Below are 10,259 nucleotides of genomic sequence, written 5' to 3'. Positions count from 1 at the left end.
GAGAGAGAGAGAGAGGAGAGACTCACCCCCACACCCACGCCAAAGACATATCTAGTGTTGTCGCGGCCCCGTCCGCCCTTTTGTTCCAACTTGCTTGAGAGAGAGGAGACTTTCCTTAGGTAGAGAGTCCCCTTCACCCCACCCCACCCCACGCTGAGGGAAAACTTGCTCGATAACCTTGGTTTCTTACTGAGGGAAAACTTGCTGTTGTACGCATCACACCTTCCTCTTGAGGTTCCCAACGGACGTGTGCTTTACCGTCACAAGCATTCACTTCAACTGCTCTCGGTCGGATCTCGTATGGTGCTAGTGCCGTCGTCGGAGGATCATCAGGTTGGAAGCCGCTTGCAGAAGATGTAAGCACTGTCATTTCCCTTGCATGGTTATTAGGTAATATAGGCATTGCAATACTGCTTTGTGTATTACTTGGTTGTCCTGAATGATCATGTCCATTTTAATTCTGCATATGATGTGTGCTTTAGGATTATCATGTGCCGCTTCAGTTTGGTTGCATAGCTCATCCAAGTAATCTGTGTGGTGTTGTTGGCATTAATCAAGTATGAATTCACTTAATTAATTTCAAGTGCTAATTATGATGCCACTATTTGGATGATTTATTCATCCCAGGCATGTATAATTTTTAGTTGTTGTGTTATGGACGAAACTGAGTATTTACTACACTATCAACTGAAGGTTTAGGGGTGGGGCAGTGTGTTGTTGTTATAGGGTGAAGTACTGGCATTTTTTAGAATATGCAGTGTGTTGTTAGTTACTGCCAGTTTATAATGATTTATGGATGTTTACATAATATCAGTGACATTGCATTTTTTATCACTGCATTTTTCTTTTTGCCCGTGTGTGTAGGATATGCATCTATTGGTCTATTTTTACACTCAACTAGTTCTCTCTACTATACTGATTGCCCTTGATGTCAAGTTCAATACATGATTCTAATCTTCCTTTGTGATATAGTGATGGTCGCAAGTTCAAGTCCTTGATGGGATTGCCTCAACGAATGAAGAAGTGCGCAATCAAGCAGATCAAGAGGTGATTATGATCTTCCTTTGTAATTTTGTTGTGCACTCTGTACTTTCAGTATGGTTCATGTGAAATATAACCTGATATCCATTCATAGTCTATACTGAAAACTAGACTGAAATGCTATATTATATAACATGTTCATTACGGCAAAACATGTGGTATTGTGCAAAAAAATCCATGTACTTCATTATATCTAGCTTGATGTACTTGTGAAAATAAATCTGTAGACTCAAAGCTTTCTTAATTATTGATTGAGTTCGGCATGTCCTGGTTCTTATGCTCTTGCAAATTTGATCCCTTCACATGAACATCATTAACCAGTACTACACCAAGTCATGGTCCTAGCTAGTCTTGCATGATATATTCACAAGATATAATTGTTACAATGATACTATACTACTCTAATCAGTAATATATTTCTATAGCAATAACTTCTCAAGTCATATGTACTTACTACTGCAATAAATCTTGTCTTCTGCGGTCATGGTCATAGGGTCTCCAAGTGCAGACGACATCATTAACCAGTGTTCATTTTCTGTGATGGATTTTGTGTTATTTTGATTTTCATTATGTAGCCACTTGCGTGTGATTATACTGTGCTTGTAAAATCAAATATACATTGCTGCTAGACATGTTTTGGAATCAGAACAATGTGAGGAGTTCGGGAGTATCACGTGGGAAATGTATGGGATGGAGCCCATGTGATTTTTTTAAAATCCTAAAAGTGTTACCGCTGGCGAACTGGGCCTATGTTCCAGGGTTAAGATGAGATACCCCTGGCGAATTGGTAAAACGCCGGTGGTAAACTGGGTTACCCCTGGCGGATTGGAAAACGCCGGCGGTAAATATTACCCCCGGCGGTATTCTGGGTTACCACCGGCGGTTTGCAATGAGCCGGCGGTAAGTCATTACCACCGGCGAGGTGATCGCCGACGAATTGCAAACCGCCGGGGATAGGCCATTTCAGTGCGCCGGCGGTAAGGTTTTCTGTACTAGTGTTGAGTGTTTCGTTATAACAATGTAGGAAGAATAGTTTGCTATTAATAAAGTCCCATGAATGGACTTTCTATAAATAAAATTGATTGGTCACAAATATCCTTAATGGGTTTTTAGGGTTTTCGTGCCGATTTTTGAAATTCCATTATTATTTAAGACTAAATAATAATATTTAATTTAATTTAATTACATCATTAAAACATTTTGCGACACACATGGCAATTTTTAATTAGTTCGCATTATTTAGGAAATGGTGAAAATGTTTATTTTGTTTCACAAATTGCACTTTCATGGCATTTCGTGATACTAAGTTGTGATAAAATTTATATACTAGTTGATGAAAAATATGATACTAATCACAATAATTCTTACGGTACTAATTTCATGAATTATGTTCTTATATGAAAGCTGAAATTTTGATTCCTAATTTTTTCGAAACAAAATTCTTCGATCTCATAATTTTTTCCATCTTCTAAAAAAATAATAATTCCACTATAGTAACTCTGGGTACTTACTGATACTAACTCTCGGAATTTTGTCTTTCTATGAAAATCAAGAAGTTCATGATACTAATTCTATGAAAATCATGTAAAAAAGATCAGTGAAATTTTAAGTCATAAATGGAATATTAAGGACAAGACAATGTTATTTTCTACTCTCTCAGTTGTATAATTTTTGTCGTCATTTTAGTGTGAACTGCAACCACGACAAATTTTATGGAATGGAGGAAGTATCATCGTACTTATTCTACTAAAATATTCTCTACTAATTCAAGAAGCTTAATGTCATAAAAGAAGCTTAATCTTCATAATTACAACAAATTAGTTAACAGTAAAATGGGTCTAGCTAGAGCCCCTCACAGCGATTTAGTGTTGTGAACCGTCTGATGCATGTATTCAACGCACCCGATCGTCCCAAGTCACCGAAAGGTCACTGGAACCAAATTCCTCCGTTACTTAACATCAAAAGCATGCTCAATATTATATGGGCCGCTACTGTCGAAACCGATCTGGGAGTTCTGTAGTGACACACGAAACTCGCACGCGGCTTTAGTGACAACACCCTCATATATATAGGGCAAGTGAGAGGGTGGGGAGGAAACTCAGATCTCACTTCAGAGTAGTGCCATGGGGTAATTATTTTGGGCTGTTGGATGGGGGAAGAATGGACAATCAAGATCATGTAGCGTTGGGCAATCCGTGGGTGGTGGACTGCTGTGGTTTGATTGGCCCCTCTAGAATCAACAATTGTTTATGTGCTGGACTGCTCAGGTGGTGGAAACGTGATGGGTAATTATTGACTAGCTCCACTCATTGGGCCAACGGTGGAAAAAAAATCATCCACTAGCTCCGTTCTTTTTTAATCAACGCCCTGACATACATGCATGTAGTACTTGTTAAGCATGGCTTCGCGGCGATTATTTTGGTCCGGAGGGAGTATAATTTAGCTGGACTTATACGAGATTAAGGCAATACTAGGAGTGTAGACGGATCAGATCAGATTTTGCCGGTACCACATGCTTTACCATCTTTTTTTTGCATTTGAAACAAAGCAATTAATGACCGGTTACGTATTTGAATGCAAATATAGTGGCCAGCGGATTTAAATCTGAAATGGAGCAGAGTCAACCAAAAACAGAATTAGCCGAATAAATACTCTCGACGATAGATAATTGTACATATAAAAGAAGTTGAGAGGGATTTAACCTTTCAGCCTTGAGTGAGTCAGTTTGTTGAGAAAATAGAGATATGGTATAGGCAAAAAAATTAAGCACTGATGAGATGGTATAAATGTAAATTGAATAATATAATATCAGTTCGTCGGTAGTAAAATCCGGATTTGAACATGCTCGCCAAATGAATTCGGTACTAACTCGCTGGTCATGACTTCTGACTTGAAAATAGGATTATTAGGTTTGAAATTATCCAAAATTATGTTTTGATAATTCATATCTGCATGTTATTTGCTATACTGTATCGTACATCATATGTGGGACAGCACTTTGAACATTGGATTTTTTTTTTTTAAAGAAAGGATATGGATATGGATATTTAAAACAGATTCATGTCACGTTGTTAGGTTTTGTAATTGGGATACCATAATGGAAACCAAGACGCTCATGATACTAATTCTATGGAAATCATGTAAAAAAGATCCGTGAAATTTTAAGTCATAAATGGAATATTAAAGACTTGAGCATGTTATTTCCTACTCTCTCCATTGCATAAATGGAATATTAAAGACTCCCGCGTCGGTCACCTCGCTTTTCGTTGTGTCCGGCATCACCGGTGCGTCCCCTGTGGGGTGGGGACGGGCTCGAGGCGCCGGACACCGTATCGGGCCGCGCCGGACAAAAATGGGCTTTGAGAGAGCGACTGAAAAACATTTTTTGTTCGGCGCGCCCCAAATCTCTTTGGGGGACGTTTTGGGGACGCGGGCTAGAGATGCTCTAAAAGGTGTGCGCGCGCGTCTAAGGGGTGAGTGTAGGCACGTTCTCAAAAAATAAGTAACCTTGTGTGATTGTGTCTAACTACTTCAGATACGTGTCACCTAAAATTTAAACTGAGTGGTTAAGAGTTGGGCCGTGTACACCGACGAACAGTGGAATGATCACGACTTGCACATGCATGAGAACTGTGTGCACTGTCCACTCACGAGAAAAAAAAAGTATCTACCCATTAGGCCAACGGTGAAAAAGAAAATCATCTACTAGAAGACGTCCGCGAGGCATTTCGTGATCGACGCCTGCGTCTTCTCACACGACGCGGCATCGGCCAAGGCGGCCTTGGCAGCCTTGTTGCCAGTAGGACGCCCTGCCGACGTTGCTGACGCCGCGTCCAGATCAATGGCGTCCTTCCCCTTGGACAACGACAGGCGCGTCAACCGCCATTTCTCATTCCCTTTGAGCTTGCTATAGCAATGCATCAGCACGAACGGCTTATGCCCATCCGAGTTCCTCGCGTAAACCTCCATGGCCCTATCAAACTAGCCAAAGGAAGCGGAATTATTTCATCGAACACAATGTAGGCGCTACAGATTATGGAAGAAAGAGTCGTACCATTTGGGAGAGGTCGGCGCCGCTCTCGGCTCTCGTCAGTAATTCCTGATGGTATCCATGGAACATGTTCACCGACGCCTGGATGATGGCCCATCGCGTCGACATTGCCCTTTGGCTCCTCTTCATTGTCACTTTGTTGTAGTCGCCCTTGATGAGCTTGCGCTCATCAAACTCGGCCTTGATTCTCGCCCAATACTTCCCGTGTTTTTGGTTGGCGCCGATGATGGAGTCATGGCTCACCGTCGCCCACGACTCGCACAGACAAAGATCCTCCAAAGCCGTCCACTTGGGGCCTCGTGTGCCCGATGCCTTCTTCTTCTTTTTCTTCTTCACGCCGTCCGCGTCGACCTCCACGAGATCATCGTCACCGGCACCCTCCCCGTCTTCTTCCTCGCCGCCCTCTTCGTCCTCGTCGTTGTCCTCGTCCTCCACCCCCTCCTCTTCATCGTCCTCCTCTTCCTCAGCACCCTCAGCACCGGCGCCGTCGAATTCGAGCGGCCCCCTGCGGCCAGTGAAAGGGTCGCCGTCCGCACCGGGTCCTGGCTCGCGCTGCTCGTACGCCGGTGAGTAGAGGTTGTTTGGGTTGAAGCCGCCATGCGACAACGCATCCTGGTAGTGTGGCGACAAGTTAGGCGTCACGCACCCGGGAGTGCCGGAGGGGGCGTCGGATGACGACGGAGAGAAGACTCCCAGAACGTACACCGGCACGTTCGTACTATATGGGCTCACGTTGGTGGCGGCGAGACACCCGGCCACTAAGTGATGGTGCTGGCGCGCCGCCAGAGCCTTCTTCTCCTGCTCCGCCGCCCTCCGCCCTTTCCGCTCCGCCGTCGACATCTTCCAGCGCAGACAGTCTTCATGCCACTGATCATCGGTCATTCCTTCCGGCCTCTTCTTCGGGGCCGGCGCCTTCCGCGGCTTCGCGAACGGCGCTTTCGCCCCTTTCGTCGCATTGTTCGGCGGCTTCTTGGCCGCTTTCTTGGCCATCTTCTTGGGGGCTACCGGCGGCGTCATGGAATGGGGAGAAGGTAGCGGCGGCGGGTGGACGGCGGGAGGGAGAAATGAATCGGCGGGGAAAGGAGAAATGAATCGGCGGCGGGGAAAGGAGAAATGAGTCGGCGGCGGGGGAGGCCAGAAATGCGCGGCGGGATAGGCGCGATATGGCGGGAGGGGCGGGATTTGGCGGGAGTGGGAGACGATTTTTCACTGAGCCGCTGACGCGCCGGGCCCGCGTCGGTCACCTCGCTTTTCGTTGTGTCCGGCGTCACCGGTGCGTTCCCTGTGGGGCGGGGACGGGCTCGGGGCGCCGGACACCGTATCGGGCCGCGCCGGACAAAAATGGGCTTTGAGAGAGCGACTGAAAAACATTTTTTGTTCGGCGCGCCCCAAATCCGTTTGGGGGACGTTTTGGGGACGCCGGCTAGAGATGCTCTAAAAGGTGTGCGCGCGCGTCTAAGGGGTGAGTGTAGGCACGTTCTCAAAAAATAAGTAACCTTGTGTGATTGTGTCTAACTGTTAAGAGTTGGGCCGTGTACACCGACGAACAGTGGAATGATCACGACTTGCACATGCATGAGAACTGTGTGCACTGTCCACTCACGAGAAAAAAAAAGTATCTACCCATTAGGCCAACGGTGAAAAAGAAAATCATCTACTACCTCCGTTCTTTTTTAATCAACGCTCCGAGGGCATCTCCAACCGAGCAACCCAAATGAACGCGTTGGGCTGTCTGTTCTGGGTCGTTTGGATGGCCGAGCGGACACGCGGACAGCGGCCCGCGTCGGCGTGTCCGTTTGGGTCGCACGCTACGCCCAACGCGCGGACGCAGCGCATATGTAATAAAATAACAGAAATGAAAATGAAAAAGGAAAAGAGCAAAAAATAAATTTAAACTAGTGGTTAATTAAACTTAGCCCTATTTGGGTAATTTTTACACAAAAGAAAGCCCTATATGGGCTTTAAACTTAAAAAACTCGCGCTTCGGGGCCATGGCGGCGCGGAAGCTCTAGCCCGCGCGTGCGTGTGGTCGGAGTGGAGAGTGAGGACTGGATAGGGACAACCCCCTTCCAGTCCACATTTAATAGGACTTGAGCACCGACAACTGGGCCAGACACACGGACCAGGCGGACACGCGAGGACGCCGCGTGCCATTCGCGGCCACGCAAACCCGGTCTAGATTTGGGCCGGGTTTGCATCATTCCGGACGCCGCGGCCGTCCGCTTTTGCGGTCCGTCTCCGCGTTGGGCCGCATTTTGTCCGGCTGGACCCACCCGAACGCGCGGGCACGAGAAGGGTCGCTCCGTTGGAGATGCCCTGACATACATGCATGTATGCATGTAGTACTTGTTAAGCATGGCTTCGCGGCGATAATTTTGGTCCGGAGGGAGTATAATTTAGCCGGACTTATACGAGATTAAGGCAATACTAGGAGGGTAAACTGATCAGATCAGATTTTGCCAGTACCACATGCTTTACCATCTTTTTTTTTTGCATTTGAAACAAAGCAATTAATGACCGGTTACGTATTTGAATGCAAATATAGTGGCCAGCGGACTTAAATCTGAAATAGAACAGAGTCAACGGAAAACAGAATTAGCCGAATAAATACTCTCGATGATAGATAATTGTACATATAAAAGAAGTTGAGAGGGATTTAACCTTTCAGCCTTGAGTGAGTCAGTTTGTTGAGAAAATAGAGATATGGTATAGGCAAAAAAATTAAGCACCGATGAGATGGTATAAATATAAATTGAATAATATAATATCAGTTCGTCGGTAGTAAAATCCGGATTTGAACATGCTCGCCAAATGAATTCGGTACTAACTCGCTGGTCATGACTTTTGACTTGAAAATAGGATTATTAGGTTTGAAACATTTGCATTATCCAAAATTATGTTTTGATAATTCATATCTGCATGTTATTTGCTATATTGTATCGTACATCATATGTGGGACAGCACTTTGAACATTGGAATTTTTTTTAAAAGAAAGGATATGGATATGGATATTTAAAACAGATTCATGTCACGTTGTTAGGTTTTGTAATTGGGATACCATAATGGAAACCAAGACGCTCATGATACTAATTCTATGGAAATCATGTAAAAAAGATCAGTGAAATTTTAAGTCATAAATGGAATATTAAAGACTTGAGCATGTTATTTCCTACTCTCTCCATTGCATAATTATTGTCTTTAATTTAGTGTGAAGTACAACCACGACAAAATTTATGAAAAGAAGGAAGTATCATCATACTTACTACTCTAGTAAATTATTCTCTACTAATTCCAGAAGCTTAATGTCATAAAAAACACTAAGTCTTCATAATTACAACAAATGTATGTCTTTGGTTGCATCGAAATTGACCTGAATATAAACATCCCGCCACACACACACAAAAATAATGTAAAAAAGGAAAGGGAAACCCCTTTGCAACGATAAAGTGATTGAAACGCAGGCAGAATCCACTAGTGAGATATGATGGGGCATGGGTCCTCTCCTGCACGGCCCTGTGATCCTGTCGCTGCCTAGATCTGGTGTTGGCACGGCATTGACGACGACACGCTGTGTGTTCCTGGCATCCTGTTCATCTGCCTTGGCACAGATTTAATGCAATGGACATAGCAGCCGGCTTGCAGGAATCAAGATTCAAGGAGGCGAATCAGAGGGCGCCTTGCTGCCGCTTCGCCGGATTTGGAGGTCTCCAAAAGAACTCAACTTGCATTGTCAGCAGAACGGCCTCTCGCCACCGCCGGCCGCCGTCGTGGTGTTGGCCCGCCGTGAAACCGGCGGGATCCTGAAGTGCCAGAGCCGGCCGGTCCCTCCGACCCGGAACCTGTCGCAGAGGAGCTCCTCGGCGAACATCCTCTCCACCCTGCGGTCGACGTCGTGCAGGAACACGTCGGTGTCCCCCTCGCCTTGCCTCGCGCGCGCCATGGCGGCCGCCGTCCATATCGCCGCCATCCTCCCGGGCGCCGACGGGAAGTACCCCTTGGGCGCGTCCACCATGAGCACGTCCCACTCGTTCTCGTACACCTCGGCCGGCAGGTCGTGCAGCGCGAGCGGGCACGCGGCGTTGGCGCGGACGGCGGGCTCGGCGCCGGCGCCGGCGCCGGGGACGCACGAGGGGAACCGCTTGTAGGAGCCGAGGAGGAGGTCGGCGTGGTCGAGGCGCGTGCGGTAGCGGACCAGGTGCGCGCGCAGGTGCGGCGACTGCGAGCGCACCACGCGGTACCACTCCGGGTCCTCCTCGAGGAACACGGTGGCGCCGCCGGGGTTGAGCGCGTGCCAGAGCGGCGAGTCGTGGCCGAGGCCGAACACGAGCAGCCGCAGCGGCGCGCGGCGGCGGAGCACGGCCAGGGAGAGCGCGAGCTCGGCGCGCGACTGCTGCGGCACGGCCCGTGTGGTGGCGTAGTACACGGCGGCGTCGGCGAGCGCGGCGAGGCCGGGCGGCTCGTACCCGGCGCCCGAGGGGGCTGTGACCGCGGGCAGGCACGGCAGCAGCGGAAGGAACTGCAGCGGCGAGGCGGTGAGGAGGGTGGCGACCAGCAACGACGTGGCCACGAGCAACGCGGCTGCTGCGACGGCGAGGAGGCGGCGGCCCGGGAGCTTCATTGCGGGAACTGTCCGGACCTTCAGAGAGTTCAGTGCGTGGGTGTTGGAAAATGGGGATTGATCGTCAACGATGGGGCTTCAGTATGCTTTCTTGGAGTGTGCGTGCGTGTCGACGACGATGTTTTGCTTCGTTTGTAGAGACACGGAGTTTGTTTCTCCGTTTGGGACTTCGTTCTGATTTTCTTTGCTGTACTACTATTTTCGGGACAGATGTAAAACTCGGCACTGTGCGAGTAGGCCTACCATCCATCCTCCTCCACGTGCATCTGCCGGTGGATGGGCTCCTCTCAACGAGCTTGAGTGTCACAACCCATACCATTCATGTGCAAATACAGTTCACCTGAAGTGTATATGTGTATTTTTTTTCTCATCCTTGTAGCCACTGTTAGTGTAACGATATACAAATTTTCACAAGCGTGCAAAAAATCATTGATTTGTTGACAATATTCTTTAGTTGGATGAATTATTGTACGAGGATCGTCTTTGTGACTTTGTACAACAAGAACATCTTTTTTTTAGTATCTTTTATCACAACCGCTCTTTGTGGCA

The 10,259-nt window shown here is 47.2% G+C and overlaps 1 protein-coding gene across 1 annotated transcript; it reads right to left on the bottom strand.

Annotated features, from left to right (window-relative positions):
* Positions 1–8,355: 8,355 nt before the first annotated feature.
* Positions 8,356–9,975, bottom strand: LOC127346703 (arabinogalactan O-methyltransferase 1-like). Its single transcript, XM_051372981.2, has one exon. The coding sequence runs from the start codon at positions 9,708–9,710 to the stop codon at positions 8,823–8,825; it is 888 nt and encodes a 295-aa protein (XP_051228941.1). The 5' UTR covers positions 9,711–9,975; the 3' UTR covers positions 8,356–8,822.
* Positions 9,976–10,259: the final 284 nt, after the last annotated feature.

Source organism: Lolium perenne, chromosome 1 (assembly GCF_019359855.2).
Source record: "Lolium perenne isolate Kyuss_39 chromosome 1, Kyuss_2.0, whole genome shotgun sequence".
Lineage (NCBI taxonomy): Eukaryota > Viridiplantae > Streptophyta > Magnoliopsida > Poales > Poaceae > Lolium > Lolium perenne.
Note: the sequence above shows the minus strand (reverse complement) of the source record. Positions and strands in the feature narration are given on the sequence as shown.

Coding starts and splice junctions, on each gene's coding strand:
- LOC127346703 (XM_051372981.2), bottom strand. CDS start 9,710: ATGAAGCTCCCGGGCCGCCGCCTCCTCGCCGTCGCAGCAGCCGCGTTG.